The sequence below is a fragment of the Balaenoptera acutorostrata genome, chromosome 3 (assembly GCF_949987535.1).
Source record: "Balaenoptera acutorostrata chromosome 3, mBalAcu1.1, whole genome shotgun sequence".
Lineage (NCBI taxonomy): Eukaryota > Metazoa > Chordata > Mammalia > Artiodactyla > Balaenopteridae > Balaenoptera > Balaenoptera acutorostrata.
In genome coordinates, this window is record NC_080066.1 from 126,219,689 (window position 1) to 126,238,459 (window position 18,771).

Below are 18,771 nucleotides of genomic sequence, written 5' to 3' on the forward strand. Positions count from 1 at the left end.
TAGTCATTGTGTTTAAATGCAGCTTGTGAGAATCGAAGGGTGAGAAATTGAAGGCAAGTGAACCAATCATAAGTCTTTTTCTGGGAGCCCCAGAAAGGGTGAGGGGCCCTAAATAAGGCAGCAGTGGGGGAAAGGAGGAATCAGGAGATAAGTGAAATCAGGAGGTAGCAGGAGTAAGTGGGAGCAATCAAGAATTACTATTGAGCTGACCAATCTCTTGATTACTGGGCAGTTAGGTAGTGGTGCTGTTCATTGAAATTATGCATATCAGAGAAACAGCAGATTTGAGGGACAAAGAGGTGTTTAATTTTGAATATGTTGGGTTCTCAATGGGTCACTAAAATGGATGCTTAGGATGTATTAAAAAATGCAGGCTTGGAGCTTCAGTTAGGGCATTTTTATGGGTAATGTTTAATTGTACGGGGAGCCCCTGAGAATAGTGAAAAGATCATAGGATATGGGATCAGAAGATGCTCTGAGTTCTGGTGTCTCTATAGCTATGTGACATTGCATTGACAAATCACTCCCTCTGAGGAGTTAATAATATACTTTTCCTACTCATCCCGGGGTGTTATGAGGATTAAGTGAAATCATGCAGCTGAAAGCCACTATGGAAGAATTCAAGGATTATTGTCATTATGTAAAAGAAAATAATGTAGTTTACATAAAACACTGGTTCAATTTGAGCAATGTACCTTTTCATCACCACTGTCACTACTGAACCATGTGACCTTGGATAAGTCATTCCATCTTTCAGTAACCCAAAATTTTTTTTCTTTTTTAATTTGACAAGTGAGGGCTTTAGATTAAGTGATCTTTTGGGTCTTTCTAGTGTTAAAATTCTATAATTTACTCTTTACTAACATATCCTTTATAAAGGAAATAGATTTGGAATAAAAAGGAAAGTAATGTGGCAAAAGTTATGGAAAAACATCTTTTTTTGGCTTAAGGAAGAATGCCAAAAAAAGGATGTAGGTAGAACATGGAAAGAAAATGAATGGGAAAAGTAGGGAAGTAAATTAATAGGCAGGAGTTAAAGTTATTATAATGGGTATGCAGGGTATTGAGTTACTCTTGGAATAAATACATAAGATAATTTTATATCAGTTAGAAGTAATACTTAATGAACCCTTCGGCAATGCTACCATTATGAATTTTAGAGATAAGTAATATGGTCTTGGCCTTTAGGAATGAATTATCTAGGAATATAAACTCTCCCCTGCCTACTCACCTTCTTCTGTAGATTCCAATTTAAGACACTCATAAAGACAGTTCTCCTTATTTTCTATTTGAGAATCACTTTAAATTTTTAGCAGTAGGGTTTCTCATTAGCATAATGTGGCACTAGTTTGCTTAATGATGTAGATCTTGGGATTTTAATAATATATAGTATTAATGGTCCTACTTACTGTAACTTACTAAGGTTTGCATTTTCCTAAATGTAAAATATTTAGGAGACACATCCAGGATGTTTAGGAGAACAAAGAGCTATGACAGCCTGCTGACTACCTTAACTGGTGCTGGAATCCGAATTCTTTTCAGTTCCTGCCAAGAAGAAACTGCAGATTTGCTGAAGGAATTGTCTTTAGTGGAAGAAAGAAAGAATGTTGGTATTCATGTTTCAACAGTGGTGAACAGTAATAAATGTGAGGCACTTCAATTTTATCTAAGTATTCCCAATATAAGTTATATAACTGCACTGAATATGTGTCACCAGTTTTCATCTGTGAAAAAGATGACAAATAGGTATGTGTTTTAATATTTATTTATTTATTTGGTTGCGCAGGGTCTTAGTTGTGGCAGGGGGGCTCCTTAGTTGCAGCACGTGGGCTCCTTAGTTGTGGTATGCAAACTCTTAGTTGTGGCATGCATGTGGGATCTAGTTCCCTGACCAGGGATTGAACCCGGGCCCCCTGCATTGGGAGCACGGAGTTCTGTTCACTGCACCACCACTGAAGTCCCTGATTTAATATTTTTAAATGGTTACTTTAAAATCATCCTTAAAGGTATTTCATAGGAATTTTAATATTTTTAAAAATAAAGAGGTATAGTGCCTGTTAGATTCTTTCATTCAGTAAAGACTTTGCTTGTCAACATGTATCAGTCACTGCATTAAGCTGAGGACATTAATGGAAGGAAAAAAAAACATAGGCATTGTCTTTGAGTAGCTTAGAGCCCTGTGGGGAGGGAGACAGACAGCACTTAATTTGATCTTGCAGTCTCACATTTCTGGGCTGGTTAGTTCTGTAACTAGAAAAATATTCAAGATGAAAATTTTAGTAGGCTTTAATGATTATATTGCTTGAAAATCAAACGAAGGCTTTAGAAAATAGGTTAAACTAAAGGCTCAATTAAGATGTTGAAATTATTATTATAAATGATTTTAAATATAGGGAATAGGCTTTTGTTTTATTTAAACTAATGCTAAGACATAATCAACTGAACGTAGAAAACTTGGGAAAAAATGATTTTCTTAAAGGATTTCATGTTTGGTATTCTTTAAGCAAGAATATTGAATTTTATAAGTCAGAAGTTTTAGTATAATGTTTTTGTTTATTTTTCAGCTCACCTCGGGAAATCTCCATGTATGCACAAGTAACTCATCAAAAAGCTGAGGAGATCTATAGATATATTCACTATATATTTGACATGCAAATGTTGCCAAATGATCTTAACCAAGGTAGTTTTAAATCTGATGCATGATCAGACTGTTCAGGTTGGGTTATCAAAGAACCCTCTCAATACTAAGTGCACTTCAATAATCATTGCTGTGGTTTGTGATTATCAGTTTAAAATATATAAATAAGAGAATATTTCCATATCTATTATTTTACACTGTGTACATTTTTATTTATATATATAATTATTAAAAAAGAAAACATCTGATGTTTAATAATCATTTTGGTTAGATAATGAAACTTTATTGAAAAAGCTTATTGAAGGTACTATTAAGTAAAAGCTAGAGTGAAAGATATATTTTAGAATTTTCCCAAAGATTATAGTGCTATCATTGTCATTTGTTAGCATTATAGGTTGATGTGTCTGCTGCCAGCTTAATGGTCATAAACAATTTTTCTCATATATAAACTATATTAAATAGATGTGGGTGGTAGGTGTATTGTGAGATAATGCCCCAGTAACTAGGAATGTAGAAAATTTAACTGAATCCTAGTAACAGTCTAATCCTAGTAGTATGAACTCTAATCTATACTTTTTTTTTGGTTGAGGTACCATATTCAAAGAAGTGGTATCTTGGAGTTGGAAAATTTCAGTATAAATGAGCTATGGAATGTGGACTTTCATCGTGACCCATAACATTGTGTCTGTTATGCTACTAATTGTTGGGTAGTTGAACCAACCTCACAGCAGAGGGTTTCACTTAGACTTGGTATGGACTTCAAAGCTGATCTAATTCAAATTGCTTTTCTCTTCCCTTTCTTATCAGATGATAAACGTGAGGCCCAGAAAACAAGTGACTTCCTCAAGTTTAGACTGGGAAATCTAGAACAAGAACCCAGGAACTAGATACAGTTTTCTTTCACTAAAAAAGTTGCTCTGATTGTGAACTTAGCTCCTTTGGGATAGTATAAATTCTGAATTCTTCTAAAGCAGTTAATCTCTTATTTCTGCTGTTTAATAATTCTGTCAAAGCCAGAGAGAAAAGAAGTTCTATAAATTATTGGCTCATGTGCAGTTCTCAATTTGTTCTCTCTCAGGTTCAAATTCATCCTTCAGTATCTCGCTCCATTATAATGGACTGGCCTTTTTGAGCATTTCTCCCTAGTGAGCATGATTTAAGCTTTGTCAAGTAGACGGAGGAAAGGGGCTTCTTTTTCTGGTTCCAGTGTGCTGTTTTTTTGCTGCTACTCACTCCTGTTACATGGTGTCACTGGTGCATTGGGTAGGGACATCTGGTGGAGCTCTGTGCCCCGGCTGCACACCAAAAGCATGCAGTCCCTCAACAACCTCACATTGCCCTGGACTGGTGACCTCCTTGCAGCACATCTCATGCAGACACCAATGTCCTCAGATTCTGTGTGTTCACCCAACAGACAAAATATTTCATAAATTGATATGGTTTGAGGGACATAACCTAGAGGATTTCATTTATTTATGCTTGCTGTGTAGAGACCTCTATCCATATTTAAGCTGCAACAGCCTCTTTCTATACTCTTCAGAGGTTGCACTTAACTATCGACCCTACCGTTTATTGATCCATCTTATTGTCTGTCGTCTTTGAGCCCTTCAAGTCTTTCTTTTCCACTTTTAAGTCTCCTTTGGAGGTTACCTTAAACCTTACTAGTTTATCTAATGACCCAATGGAAAGAAACGGGAATAACCAGGTACCTGGAAGGTGGGATACAATAGTTTTGATAGGACACATGGAATATGGGGAGTGGGGGTACGTTGTGGTTTGTCTCAAGTATATGCTATTTCAAAAATTATCTTTTTGTTTCGTATTACAGAATTTAACTACCTTCTAATTCTTTTTTTAAAAAATTTTTATTGGCGTATAGTTGATTGATTTACAATGTTGTGAATACCTTCTAATTCTTAAAACACTGTCCATTAACATCAAGCAGCATGGTATTACACCAAATATTGGCAACTTAAGAGTTCTACAACAGAATTTTTTAGAGCTACTCTAAAATAACCCTTTCATTTGTTTCATCCTTCATCTATCAAAAATCTCTGTGGCAGAAACTATCAATCATGGTAGTTTAGTTTAAAGGAGAGTGATCTGTTTGCTTGCACTATTCTTCTTAAATCTTGTGTTTCTACAAATCCTGTAGTTCTTTAGCTGCTGATTATTACTGACTAAATTCTTAAGAAACAAGAAAATATATTTTTTCTAACAGTTCTGGTATTTTTCAAGGAAATTAACTGAACCATTAACAAACAAAATGCATTTTTTCTATGATCCAGTAATTAGAAAAACCAACCAAAACATGAATATTATAAAAGCAAATTTACTTTATTTGAACAACCTACCTGGAGAGAAAGAGTGGGTAAATATGTACTATAACCAGAGGGAAAAAAATTCTATGTCAAATTTTAAAGCATAATGGCATAATATGCTAAAAATTTATTTCTAAAGAAGCTGTCTGAAAGGAAAATAGCGTTTACTATGATATGACATAGTAACTTGACTCCTTACAATAGAAGAGCTATAACCTGAATGTCTAATCCAGTCTTTTAAATATTGAGACCAAATTTACGCCATGTCTGCTTAAGAATACAACAAAATCTGTTCTCTTATTCTACCTAATAAAAATACTGAAAAAGCAGTAAATTAAATTTACATAGGTTTCATGGATGTGCCAATCACAAGTTTTAAGAAAAACGATCAGGAGAAAGCTTGTCAAATGGTTTAAACAACATGTACTGACAACTGAAACATTAGATCAACTCTGGCTTTTATACCAAGTGGTGACAACTGGTAACCTAAAGTTTCCATGAACTCAGTAGCTACCAATACAATCTATTTTTTAATTCTCCCCCACCTCTCCCCTTAAGGATAGCAACATTTTCTTGAATGCTTCTAAAAAAAAATCTGTATGGAACATGATTTTCTTAAAGTAAACAGACTAAGATGCTTATGAGAGACATCTATACATATAACACATGAAACCTTTGAAAAAGAGTCTGCAATATCATATGAAGCTACATTATAAAAAAAATATACATCCTTCAAATGAAGATACAAATACACTGCTTCTTGATAAACATCCTGGAAATATTCTCATTTTTACTACGCAGAATCAGAGTTCGAAAAATAAGAATCTTTCTCTTCTTCCTCTAAAGACTCCATAGCATTAGTGAAAAGTTTTCCAATACCAGAGTTTGCTGCTAATTCTGTAAAGAGAAGTTTAATAAAAAGATTAATATATTTCTAAAAACAATTTCAATGAAATTGAAAATAACAACAGGAAACCAATTGGTAGATCTGCCCACTTGTGAGCAATTAATTTTAATACTATGTTAATAAAGAGACTACCCTATAATAGAACAGAGCTACAAAAGAAAGATATAAGTATATTACCTTTGTTAAATGGGGTTTTTCTTCTTGATGGTGGAGTTGAAAAATCACTTTCAATCTACAAGAGAGTTCATATTAGCTAAGTGATGCCTCCTTTGAAGCCTGCTTCATATGTAGACAAAATTCAGCATGCTTTATCCCAATAAAACATTACAAACTAATGCTACAGTGGTTAAAGGATAGCCTCTGAAAGTTGCCAAAATCTACTGAGTACTTATTCCATTACACTAGCAAAATTTGAATTCTCTGTACTTTAAATTCTTGGCTAAAATAGTAACTTATATGGCAAGTTTTAAGTATATAATGCATGCTTATATATACATCAGTGCTTTTTAAACTACTGGCCATGGCTATCTTTAAAAACTGAAAATGAATACAATAGAAAAGAAAATATGACAGAGTATACCCACTGTACTAAGGATAAGTATTATTGAAAGAAACTTTTGATATACAAACTAGTGTTCATAGATTGCCATGGAAATGTGTTTTTTCCTGTGAAATGAGTCAAAACACGATTACAACATTTAGCCCTCAAAAATCATTCAATGAGATAAACCATTATCATCATGATCAAGAGGAGGAACCAAGATGGGGGAATAGAAGGACATGAAACTCACTTCTTCCCACAAATACATCAAAAATACATCTACATGGGGAGCAGTTTTCTCAGGATAGCTTACTGAACACTGACAAAAGATATCAGACACCCAGAAGTGCAAGAAATATCTCCATATAACCCAGTAGGATGAAAGAAAAAGGAATTGGGATGAGACCTACGGCACTGGGAGGGAGCTGGAAAAGGGGAAACGTTCCCGCACCCTGGGAAACCCCTTAACTGGTGGGAAGATCAGCTGGGACAGAAAGGGAGCTTCACAGGCTTGGAAGAGAGCACAGCAGCCAGCTGGTGGCAGGCAGAACAGACAGAGACTAGCACAGAGGATCTGTGCTACCTCGCTGCAATCCCCAGCCCGAGATGGTCGCCTGTTGGGGGGGTGGGGGTGGTGTGTGTGTGTGTGTGTGTGTGTGTGTGCGTGCGTGTGCGTGTGTTGGGGGGGAACAATGGGATGACTGGGTGCTGAAACTTGGGCTTCAGAGGACACACTTGGGGAGAGTACTGGGGTTGGCTGCACGGAGACAGCCTGAAGGGGCTGGAGAGTAGTTATAGGGCTGCAACGGAGGGTGTATGTGGAAGAAGCCCAGGCTGCCACAGAAGCAAAGCACTGTTGCTAAGGGGTGGGGTGCATGAAGGAATAGAGGGGCGGGGCCTGCCATAGCAGCCTCTTTCTTGGGCTCTGGGAGCAGGACAATGGGTGCTCCTGTGGCTGGGATGGGACTAGCCTTGCAGCTGTAGGCTTTGTGTGTGACTGCACGCAGAGGCAGGGCTGGGGTCTGGGCTGCTTCCATAGCTCCCATGGTGGGTCCAGGTATGTGACTGCTGTGGTCCTGGTACCTAACTTTAGTGGATCTGCACTGGCGGCTTTGTGAACGGTGTCTGAGGGACACCACAGCCGACTACCTGCATTCCCACGGTGGAGGCGGGGCCAAGGGCAGTGCCAGTGACCGTGTACTTTGTGGGCTTGCACAGGTGACACACAGAGCATACTCCCCAGTGGACAGCTCGAGCAATGGAATACTCAGTGGCTCTTCCCTTAGCGGGAGAGCTCCAGTTTCACCTACCTCACACTGCAGCTCAGAAACGGATCTAGGGGCTTCTACTCCAACAACTGGGGAGCAGATGCTGCCCCCAACAGGGCTGTGACAACCAGAGAGCAAAGAAGAGGCCCTGCTCAATATCCAGTGCAGGCTCTGGTCACCACACGAGTCATACCCCCTATGAAAGGGACACCAGCCAGCACACACTGAAGGAAAATGCAGCAGGCATCCTTACTAGAAACAGCCCATGCACCAAAAATATTAGACTCATGCAGGCTACACAGGGATGCTCCCACATAAAAACAGCCCTTCAAGGACACAGTAAATAAATATTTCTCCTAAGCTCAGAGTCAGAGAAATAAAAGTAAAATGAAGAAGTAGTGGAACCACTCCCAATTAAAAGATCAAGAGAATTCTCCTGAAAGAACAAACAACAAAACAGACCTCTTCAGTCTAATAGACACTGAGTTCAAAAAGGAAATAATGAAAATACTGAAGGAATTAAGAAGGGCTATTGATAGAAATGAAGATTACTGTAAAAAGAAACTAGAAACTATAAAGAGGAACTAAGAAGAATTGGAAAACTTATTTGCCGAGACAAAAGCTGAGCTAAAGGCAACGAATAGCAGAATGAATAATGCAGAGGAACAAAGAAGTGATCTGAAAGAATAAGAGAAATCACCCAATTAGAACAGCAGAGAGCCAAATGAAAAAAAAAAAAATGAAACCAACAGAAGAGACCTATGGGATAATATAAAGCATGCCAATATAATAGGGATCCCAGAAGGAGAAGAAAGAAAAAAGGGGATTGAAAATGTATCTGAAGAAATTATGGTTGAAAACTTCCCAAACCTAAAGAAGGAAACAGATATCCAGGTACAGGAAGCACACAGGGTCCCAAACAAGATGAACCCAAACACACCTACACCAAGACATGATTAAAATGGCAAAAGTTAAAGAGAGGATTCTAAAGGCAGCAAGAGAAAAACAAAGATTTAATTATAAGGAAACCCTCATAAGGCAATCAGCTGATTTCTCTACATAAACATTGCGGGCCAGAAGGCAATGGCAGGATATAAAGTCCTGAAAGGGAAAAACCTGCAACCTAGGATATTCTACCCAGCAAGATTATCATTTAGAATAGAAGGAGAGATAAAGAATTGCTCAGACAAGCAAAAACTAAGAGTACAGCAATACTAAACCTATCCTAAAGGAAATATTAAAAGGTCTTCTCTAAATAGAAAAGAAGCAAGAATCTATAGGAAAGAGAAAATCACAATTGGAAAGTAAATCGATTAATTAAGCCAGGACACAGATTAAAAAAAAAAAAACATCAAAAAATTTCTGTGAAAGTGATGATAACCACAATGAACAGCAAAAGGATGAACATGAAGATGTAAAAGAGGACATCAAAATCATAAAAATGCGGGGGAGGAGAGTAAGAAAATGTACATTTTTTTTTTCTAGAATGTGTTTGAGCCTATATGACTACCAGTCTAAAGCAAGTAGATATAGGAAGGGGTTAACATACTTGAAAAACAGAGTAACCACAAATCAAAAACATACAATAGATGCACAAAAACCAAAAAGAACACAAGGATAAAGAAAACCATCAAACTGCAAAAGGAAAAACAAAAAGAAAAAGGGACAAAGAAGAAATATAAAATCAATGGGAAAACAAGGTTTAAATGGCAGTAAATTCATACCTATCAATAATTACCTTAAATGTCAATGCACTAAATGTTCCAATAAAAAGACACAGAGTGGCAGATCAGATAAAAAAACAAGAACCGGGCTTCCCTGGTGGCGCAGTGGTTGAGAATCTGCCTGCTAATGCAGGGGACACGGGTTCGAGCCCTGGTCTGGGAAGATCCCACATGCCGCAGAGCAGCTGGGCCCGTGAGCCACAACTACTGAGCCTGCGCATCTGGAGCCTGTGCCCCGCAACGGGAGGGGCCGCGATAGCGAAAGGCCCGCGCACCGCGATGAAGAGCGGTCCCCGCACCGCGATGAAGAGTGGCCCCCGCTTGCAGCAACTAGAGAAAGCCCTCGCACGAACCGGAGACCCAACACAGCCAAAATAAATAAATAAATAAAAAAATAAAAAAAAAATAAAAAAGAATCACTACATTTAAAAAAAAAACAAAAACAAAAACAAAAAAAAACAAAAACCAAGAACCTACAATATGCTGCCTACAGAGAGACCCACTTTAGGGCAAAGAACACACATAGATTGAAAGCGAGGGGATGGAAAAAGATATTTCATGGAAACAGGAATGAGAAGAAAGCAGAGGCCGCAATACTCATTATCAGACAAAACAGACTTTAAAACAAAGGCTATAAAGAAAGATTAAGAAGGACACTATAAAATGATAAAAGGATCAAAACAAGAGGATATTACACTTGTCAATATATATGCACCCAATATAGAAGCACCCAGAGACATAAAACAAATAATAACAGATATAAAGAGAGAAACTGATGGGAATACAATAATAGTAGGAGACTTTAACACCTCACTCACATCAATGGACATATCTTCGAGACAGAAAATCAGTAAGGCAACAGAAATCCTAAATGATACAATATCATCATGATCCCCACTTCATACCACATATGAATAAAATGAGATTAGAAAGCTCAAGTAGCTTGCCTTGTCATAAAGCTGGTATGGAGTCAGACCTTGAAATCAGAAGTTTTAATACTAAATCCTTTGCTCTTTCTATCCTCACACACTCACTGGCTACAAATGAAACCAAAATTTCATTCTTGTAAGGAATGGACTGGAAAAAGAAAATCTGAGAAACACTGAGAGGGCATCTACCCACACCTTCAATTATGGAGTAGAGGTTTCTTTTGAAGAATTTAGTCTCCAGGCTGACTTTAAACCAGGGTTCCCAGAGGTATCTACCATTTCCTGTGGACAAATAAAGCCTACAAAGATTAGGTCTGATTAGGTAATCCTAATGTTAAGTTTAGAGACTCTCTGAGAGGAACTATACTCTAGCAGGTGTGCAATATAAATATTTCAGCGTGGGTGAGGGAGAAAGATGGCCATAACCTGGTCAGAAGGAATATACCCTCAGGCAATAAGGTAGTCTCCCATTTTACCTCCATCCAGAAATTATCATTCTCTAAGAATGGCTATTTACTTTGAGGAAATTTGAGGTGAATTAGTTTTTCCAGAATACTTATAGTTTTATCTGGATATAAGTTATTCAGATTAAAATCAGAAATCAAAAATTTAAAAATTAATTCAAGAGGATTCTCCTAATCTTTTCTCAAAGGGATACAGATCACTGTAAGGCAATTTTGAGTTAAAATTTTTTCTGTTATTGACATACACACATACATAAAATCAAGTAGCTGAATCTGAAAAAATCTGAAACCATTTTGAATCTGTAGAGGATTTAATGAAATTTCTTATTCTATGACAATCACAACTCAATTAGTGTGGATTATTCCCCAATCATTGAATAGATATGCTTTTGTGTTTTGTGTGAAATGTCTCTAACCTATATGTGTTCTTTCCACTCTGCCTGACCCCTCAAATGAAAATTCTCACCTTGCTCAAATGCTTCAGTCTGAGCTGCCATCTGTAATCCTACAGCACTTATGTACTTACCTCACTCATAGCCTCATAATTTACTTGTATTAGGCTGTAAGCAACTTGAAGGCAGGGACTGTTATATAACTTATAACTCCAACAATTTGCCATATATTGTAGTTGTTCAATAGGTATGTGTTGAATAAATGAATGGTGAATAAAAATACTTACTGTTTTTTTCTTGATATTGCCCCAGACAGTGCCACCTTTACTTTTATGGGTTTTTTGCATACGAAAAACATATTTATCACAGTCAGCCCTGTTTAAATATAAAATAACAAGTCAACATTAACTACTATACTTTTATCCACAAGTTGAACAGCAACTGACAAAATGAATTTAAAATGTTTCAATATTTAAAAAGTACATTTTCTTTTCCATTTTTAAAAAGGCAATCATGTACCGATGGAAACAGACAAAATGCTTCAATCTAAGACTGTTTTGGGAAATGATGGTTTACCCATTGTCTTTTGTCCCATTTGTGCTCTTTCCAATCTCTATCTTGCTGCCTGTCTTTTCTAAAACTCAGAGACTTCTTGTCCCTTGATTCACTTTTGTTATACCTTTCACTCCTTTCTCTTATTAATGTCTTCCTTCCCTCTCCAGATTGAATCTTAAAAGTTGATCATTTTAAGGATAAGTCTGGCGATGAAAGCCCTGAATTAATTTATGGCTTCCAACTGTGTTTAGTCTTCAGTTCAGCTCATAAGCCTTTTATTTCTACATAGTTACATCTTTCTTATATCCCCCATACCAACTAAGACTTTTTTTTCATTTCTTTTTACCTTACCTCTCTCGCTTCTCATTCTCTGCAAGTAAACTTGACTCATAATTTACAGATGAAAACTGAAGCCACATGGAATGTTGTTCTCAATTTCCCCAACAATTACTTATGACAGTAAATCCAGCTGAACACTAATTCTAATTCTCTCTTTTGGCTTCAAGATCCTGTATGATTGACTATCCTTTCCTTTATGACTATTTGGGAGCAACCTTAAAGGTATGACGTGTAGAAATGTGTAATGTGTGACATATTAAGATATTAATGTGAACCACAAAGTCTGCTGAATAGCAAGTGAATAAGCCTAGCCAGTGGTTCAGGATCAGCACCTCATGAGTCTGTTGTCCTGAACAAACCAGAGACTTTGGGATTAATAAAAAAAACTGTTTTGTTACTTAATATTGTTATGAAAACGAAACTAACTGCTAGAGTTGGTGAAGTCAAGAGATTGAAGAGGTCTAGGAAACTCATTTTAAAAATAAAGAAGTTTTAGGAAATATATTCTTGATATAAATGAGCCCATCATATGCTCTATAAGAAAAAAAAAGCCATTTTCCTTAATTGTAAAAGTGATACATATAAAAAAGTAACATCACAACCCGTATCAGTGTAATTCTACAATATAGAGATAATGGCTGGTGATGTTTTTGGTCAAGAAATTTCCTTTCTCTTATGAATACATGTTATGTAAACTGGGATCATACTGTATGTAGTTTTATTTCTTAGCTTTTAAAAATTATCCACTGAACATTATGTCATTAAAAATTCTTGAAGGCATCATTTTAAATTGTTATATATTATTCTATTATGTGGACAAATCCTAATTTCTTTTTTTTTAAAATTTATTTTATTTTTTATTTTTGGCTGCGTTGGGTCTTCGTTGCTGCATGCGGGCTTTCTCTAGTTGTGGTGAGTGGGGGCTACTTTTCGTTGGGGTGTGCGGGCTTCTCATTGCGGTGGCTTCTCCTGTTGCGGAGCAGGGGCTCTAGGCGCGTGGACTTCAGTAGTTGTGGCACATGGGCTCAGTAGTTGCGGCTCACGGGCTCTAGAGCGTGGGCTCAGTAGTTGTGGCACACAGGCTTAGTTGCTCCACGGCATATGGGATCTTCCTGGATCAGAGCTCAAACCCGTGTCCCCTGCATTGGCAAGCGGATTCTTAACCACCGCGCCACCAGGAAAGTCCGACAAATCCTAATTTCTTGACTTTCCTTATTGTTGGACAGTTAGGTCATTTCCAAATTTTCAGTATTGTTTTGTGGTGAACATCTTTGTTCATACAAATATGCACACATACTTGCCCAAACCTCACATTTCCTCAGAAATAAAATTCAAGGGCCAAAGGGATGACTATTTTAAAGCTAATGATTTGGCCAAAGTGCTTACCAAAAACTTTGTCCAAAATTATATGCTCCCCAGAAATAAACCCACACACCTCTAGTCAATTAATCTTCGACAAAGGAGGCAAGAATATACAATGGAAAAAAAGTCTCTTCAGCAAGTGGTGTTGAGAAAGTTGGACAGCTACATGTAAATCAGTGAAGATAGAACACACCCTCACACCATACACAAAAATAAACTTAATATGGCTTAAACTCTTAAATATAAGACATGACACCATAAAACTCCTAGAAGAGAACATAGGCAAAAACATTCTCTGACATAAATGATACCAGTGTTTTCTTAGATCAGTCTCCCAAAACAATAGAAATAAAAGCCAAAAATAAATAAATGGGACCTAATCAAACTTCCAAGCTTTTGTATAGCAAAGGGAACCATAAACAAAACGAAAAGACAGCCTACAGACTGGGACAAAATATTTGCAAATGATGTGACCAACAAGGGCTTAATTTCCAAAATACACAAACAGCTTATACAACTCAACCACAAAAAAACAAACAACCCAATCGAAAAATGGGCAGAAGACCTAAATAGACATTTCTCCAAAGAAGACATATAGATGGACAACAAACACATGAAAAGATGCTCAACATCACTAATTATTAGAGAAATGCAAATCAAAACTACAATGAGGTATCACCTCACGCCACTCAGAATGGCCATTATTGAAAAAGCTAGAAACAATAAATGCTGGAAAGGGTGTGGTGAAAAGGGAACCCTCTTGCACTGTTGGTGGGAATGTAAACTGGTGCAGCCACTATGGAGAACAGTATGGAGGTTCCTCAAGAAACTAAAAATAGAGTTGCCATATGATCCAGCAATCCCACTCCTGGGCATATATCCAGACAAAAGTATAATTCAAAAAGATAACATGCACCCCTGTGTTCATAGCAGCATTATTCACAATAGGCAAGACATGGAAGTAACCTAAATGTCCATCGACAGATGAATGATAAAGAAGATATGGTGCATATACACAATGGAATACTACTCAGCCATGAAAAAGAATGAAATAATGCCATTTGCAGCAATATGGATGGACCTAGAGACTGTCATACAGAGTGGAGTTAAGTCAGAAAGAGAAAGACAAATACCATATGATATCACTTATATGTGGAATCTAAAATATGACACAAATGAACCTATCTACCAAACAGAAACAGACTCACAGACATAGAGAATAGACTTGTGGTTGCCAAAGGGGAGAGGGGGTGCAGGAGGGATGGATTGGGAGTTTGGGATTAGCAGATGCAAACTAATATATATAGAATGGATAAACAACAAAGCCCTACTGTATAGCACCGGGAACTATATTCAATATCCTGTGATAAACCATAATGGAAAAGAATGTGAAAAAGAATATATATATGTATAACTGAATCACTTTGCTGTACAGCAGAAATTAACATTGTAAATCAACTATACTTTAATAAATTTTAAAAAATTAAAAAAATTATATGCTCAATATACTTTCACCTGCACTAAATACTAAATTAAAAATAAAAAATAATTTGTGGATTGCTAGGGAAAAATTATGTTTTTGCTGAATAAATGCAAATTAAAATTTCACTAAGCTTCATGAGAGTACTAAGTGCTTTTTTTTTTCAGTCATGATCATCTGGCTTCTATCTCTCACACCCCATGGAAATTGCTCTTAAGATTAGCACTGGCCTGCTTAATTGCCAAATGAAAAGCCTATTTTCAGGCCTTATTTTTACCATTTTCCATTTTTTTCTCTGTGTTATATGACTGTTGGCCACCCATATGTTTTCTTAATTTTATTTATTTATATTTCAAAATAATGCTTATATTCAAATCGTGTAAAATTCAAAAAAGTCTTCCTCTTATTTGTCCCAAGCTATCTTAGTTCTTCTCCCTAAGGATCACCAATGTTTTCAGTTGCTTATGTATCCCTTCAGAGATATTTAATCACATAAAAGCAATTACGTGATTTTAATCACATAAAAGCAATATATTTAATCACATAAAAGCAATTATGTTTTATATTTAATCACATAAAAGCAATCACAAGTATATACACACACACAGTCCCGATTTACACAAATGGTAACACATAATTAACCACATGTAACTTTTTGCATTTAATATACCTTGGACATTTTACCATAAGTACATAAAGAATTTCTTCATTAATTTCTATGGCTACATAATGTATCAGAATTTATTTGATTAGTCCCTAATTGATGGACATTTGTTTCCAGTCTTTTGTCATTATAAGCAATACTGCAATGAATTAGTTGTACACTAACAATTCTCGAAGTAGGAATGCTAAGCCAAAGAGCATATGCATTTATAATTTTGATAGATATCAACAAATTACTGCCTGCAGAGACTGAACTAATTTACCTTCTCACTAGGAATGCATGAGAATGGCTTTCCTTTTCTTGTTTATTTGTAGGAGTGTTATAACAGGGAAATTAGCCTTTTTCGTGTGATGAGTCCCACAAATTCTTTCCTCAGACTGTCATCTGTCTTTTGATTGTTGTTTATGGTGGTTGGTACCAGGTAAAATGTTTTATTTTCTGTATGGTTGACTTTATCATACTTTTTGTTAGTGGCTTCTGGTTCTTCTGAGGTAATAAAATAATTCTCTAAGGTGTTTTTAAGGTATATTTTATAGTTTAATTCTTTACAGGCAAAACTTTGACCCATTTGGAATTTATCCTAATGTAAAGTGTCACTTGTGTACTAACACTATAGAATAACACCCCTCCTTGTGGAAACTGTCCATCCTTGACTTCTAGGAACTATTCTTTCATGATTTTTTAAAAATAATGATGACTCCTTTCATTACTGACATCTACTCTCTTCAACTCATGGAATGTTAAAAGTTGATGCAGAGAATTACAGTATCATATGCACAAATACTTACCTATTTATAGAGGCTAGCATGCCAGGACTGACATGCTGACACTGAGGAGTTTTTGCCAGTGGAAAGATAACCGATGATGGAGTTGTTGGATTTCTGTCCATATTTGGCAGAACATCATCCTCTTCTTGACTGTCCCAGAAACTTGGTAACTAGAAAGCAAATATATAGTACTGACAGGCACTCCTAAAAACAGAATACCTCATTATCACAAATTGTTTTTTTGGGGGGATGATAAGTTGTTTTCTGTCTTATAATTTCACAAAACTAAAAATATTAGTAGGTAGAGAACAGAGACTTGGCCTCTAAAAAACTTAGTTTCTGTTGTGTAAAACAGAGATAATGGACACACATTTCTAGCACTGTGTAGACCGGGATCAGCAAATGTTTTCTGTAAAGAGTCAGATAGAAAATATTTTAGGTTTTGTGGTCCATACAGTCTCTATTCCAACTACTCAACTCTGCTGTTGAAGCAGGAAAGCAGCCATAGCTAACATGTCTGTGTTACAATAAAATATTGTTTACAAAATAAGGTGATATGCCAGATTTGGCCTATGCACCAAGTATGCTGACCTCTGTGTAGACAGAACAAAACGAAACTGTAATTGATTTACTATTATGCTTGGTACTAAATAGACACTCAAGCAGTATTAAACTTTTTGTGAGCATATATTTCCAATAAACAGCAATTCAATTCTTAATTAAGATTTTACTTACCTTTATATTAAAACCTTAGAAAAAGTGGACTTCTGCCACAGAAAATGAACTAATTCACTGCTTTCTATTTCTGTTGCTTTTAAAATGTTGCTACTGTTGCATTTAGGCCAAAACATATATAGAACCTGAAATGATGGGGGAATAATATAAAGGGTACAATGCCTAAAGGACCATGGTTTTTGTGCAGAGAACACAGTAAGAGTCTCAGATGGCTCCCTTAAAATACTTCCCTTCATAACCTGTGTAGGCAAAAAGAGAGCCCAGATAATGATGTTATTACTAAATTCTTAAAGCACTGTGTAGCCTTTTAAAATTGGAGATGATTTAACAACATTGTGAAATGGGTAGATGAAAAAAATTACCCTTAAGTGTAGCTCACTAAAACAAATCTCAGTTTTTATGCTTAAAAGTCCAGTTGTCTATATCCATCCATTTTTGCATTACTTTAATCTTAATATTCTTAACATTTATATTTAGAGTCTAGAAAGTCTCAGATTTGCACTTAATATTTGCACTATATTTAACTGTGTTTATGAAGTACATCCTTACTGGATATATAGATTGTTCCCAGTTTTTTGCTGTGAAGATAAACGTACAAGGAGTATCTTTGTGAAGATTTTTGCCTTCTTTTGAATTTCTTAGGATAAACTCCCATGAATAGATATAATCTTTATGGCTCTCATATATTGCCATAATGCTTTCCAAAAGGTAAGATTAAATTATGTATACACTGACATATGACTATATCAACATGCCTACTGCTTTTTGTTAGTGAATATTTTAACTTATTTTTTTAAAAGATTCTGTAATTTAGAAGGTATACATATAATTTACTTTGTTTTCCTTTGATAGCTAGTTAAAATGACCCTAAGTGTTCATTCAGCCTTTTGAATTTTTTCTTGCCTGCTTTTTTCCTGTGAGCTTGATACTTTTTATTATTCCAGTAACATCTGAATGAGTTCTTCATATTATACATATTATTGTCTTTATCTGTTGCAAATATTTTATCCCAGTCACTGAAGTTTTTAGTTTTGTGATTTTTCATACTACAAAAATTCTTGTATACATTCAAATCTGTCAATCTTATGCTGTCACTTAATCCCTCCTCCCAATTTACTATGCAGTAGGTAATAATATTTTCTTATCACCCCCCCTTTTTAAGTTTGCCTCACTGCATATGAATTTTAAATATATATGTTTGGTCTATCTCTGGATTTTCTATTTGGTTCTACAACCATTACTTCTGAACCCCACTGAAGGGGAGACTCTGGCCACTGATGAGAATGGCATCAGACTGCTTCTTATACTATACTATACTTTACTATACTATACTGTGGCATATCAGTGAGGGCTATCAATCCTTGGCCTAAATATTAGGGATGAACACTAACCATACATAAAATGAAAGATACAAAAGCCAATATAAAGAAAACAATGATTTCATACATTTAAGACGCTTACCAGTACTCTTTGATGCTGCAAAGGTGTTGTACTGAAAAAATCATCATGGTCATCCTTTGGCAACTGTTCCAGAAAATCCCTCATCTGCTGCTTCCTTTTAAGAGTTCCCACTTTGGCAGTTATCTTAATAGTTTGCTTCTTATCAGAATCACTGATCTTGCCTTAAGAGTCAGCAAAACATTTTGATAAGGATTTAGTCATTTATAGTAACTGCTCTATAAAGT

General features: G+C 36.0%; 2 protein-coding genes across 8 annotated transcripts in view; one reads left to right on the forward strand and one right to left on the reverse strand.

The window, feature by feature from the left end:
* Positions 1-4,375, forward strand: part of FANCM (FA complementation group M) — a 57,962-nt gene extending 53,587 nt beyond the window's left edge. For 4 of the 5 annotated variants that reach the window (XM_057542618.1, XM_057542620.1, XM_007182012.2 and 1 more), the window contains 3 exons: positions 1,455-1,746; positions 2,565-2,680; positions 3,446-4,375. In XM_057542618.1, the coding sequence (XP_057398601.1) occupies positions 1,455-1,746; positions 2,565-2,680; positions 3,446-3,525 (488 nt within the window). In that variant the 3' untranslated portion in view covers positions 3,526-4,375. Of the gene's footprint in view, positions 1-1,454; positions 1,747-2,564; positions 2,681-3,445 lie in introns of those variants that run through there. The other variant, XM_057542621.1, reaches the window with a different exon arrangement.
* Positions 4,376-5,718: 1,343 nt separating this feature from the next.
* MIS18BP1 (MIS18 binding protein 1) overlaps positions 5,719-18,771 on the reverse strand; it is a 59,563-nt gene continuing 46,510 nt past the window's right edge. For all 3 annotated transcript variants that reach the window (XM_057542624.1, XM_057542623.1, XM_057542625.1), the window contains 5 exons: positions 18,548-18,708; positions 16,373-16,521; positions 11,472-11,559; positions 6,044-6,098; positions 5,719-5,856 (listed from right to left, as the gene is read on the reverse strand). In XM_057542624.1, coding sequence (XP_057398607.1) covers positions 5,753-5,856; positions 6,044-6,098; positions 11,472-11,559; positions 16,373-16,521; positions 18,548-18,708 — 557 coding nt within the window. In that variant the 3' untranslated portion in view covers positions 5,719-5,752. The remainder of the gene's footprint in view (positions 5,857-6,043; positions 6,099-11,471; positions 11,560-16,372; positions 16,522-18,547; positions 18,709-18,771) is intronic.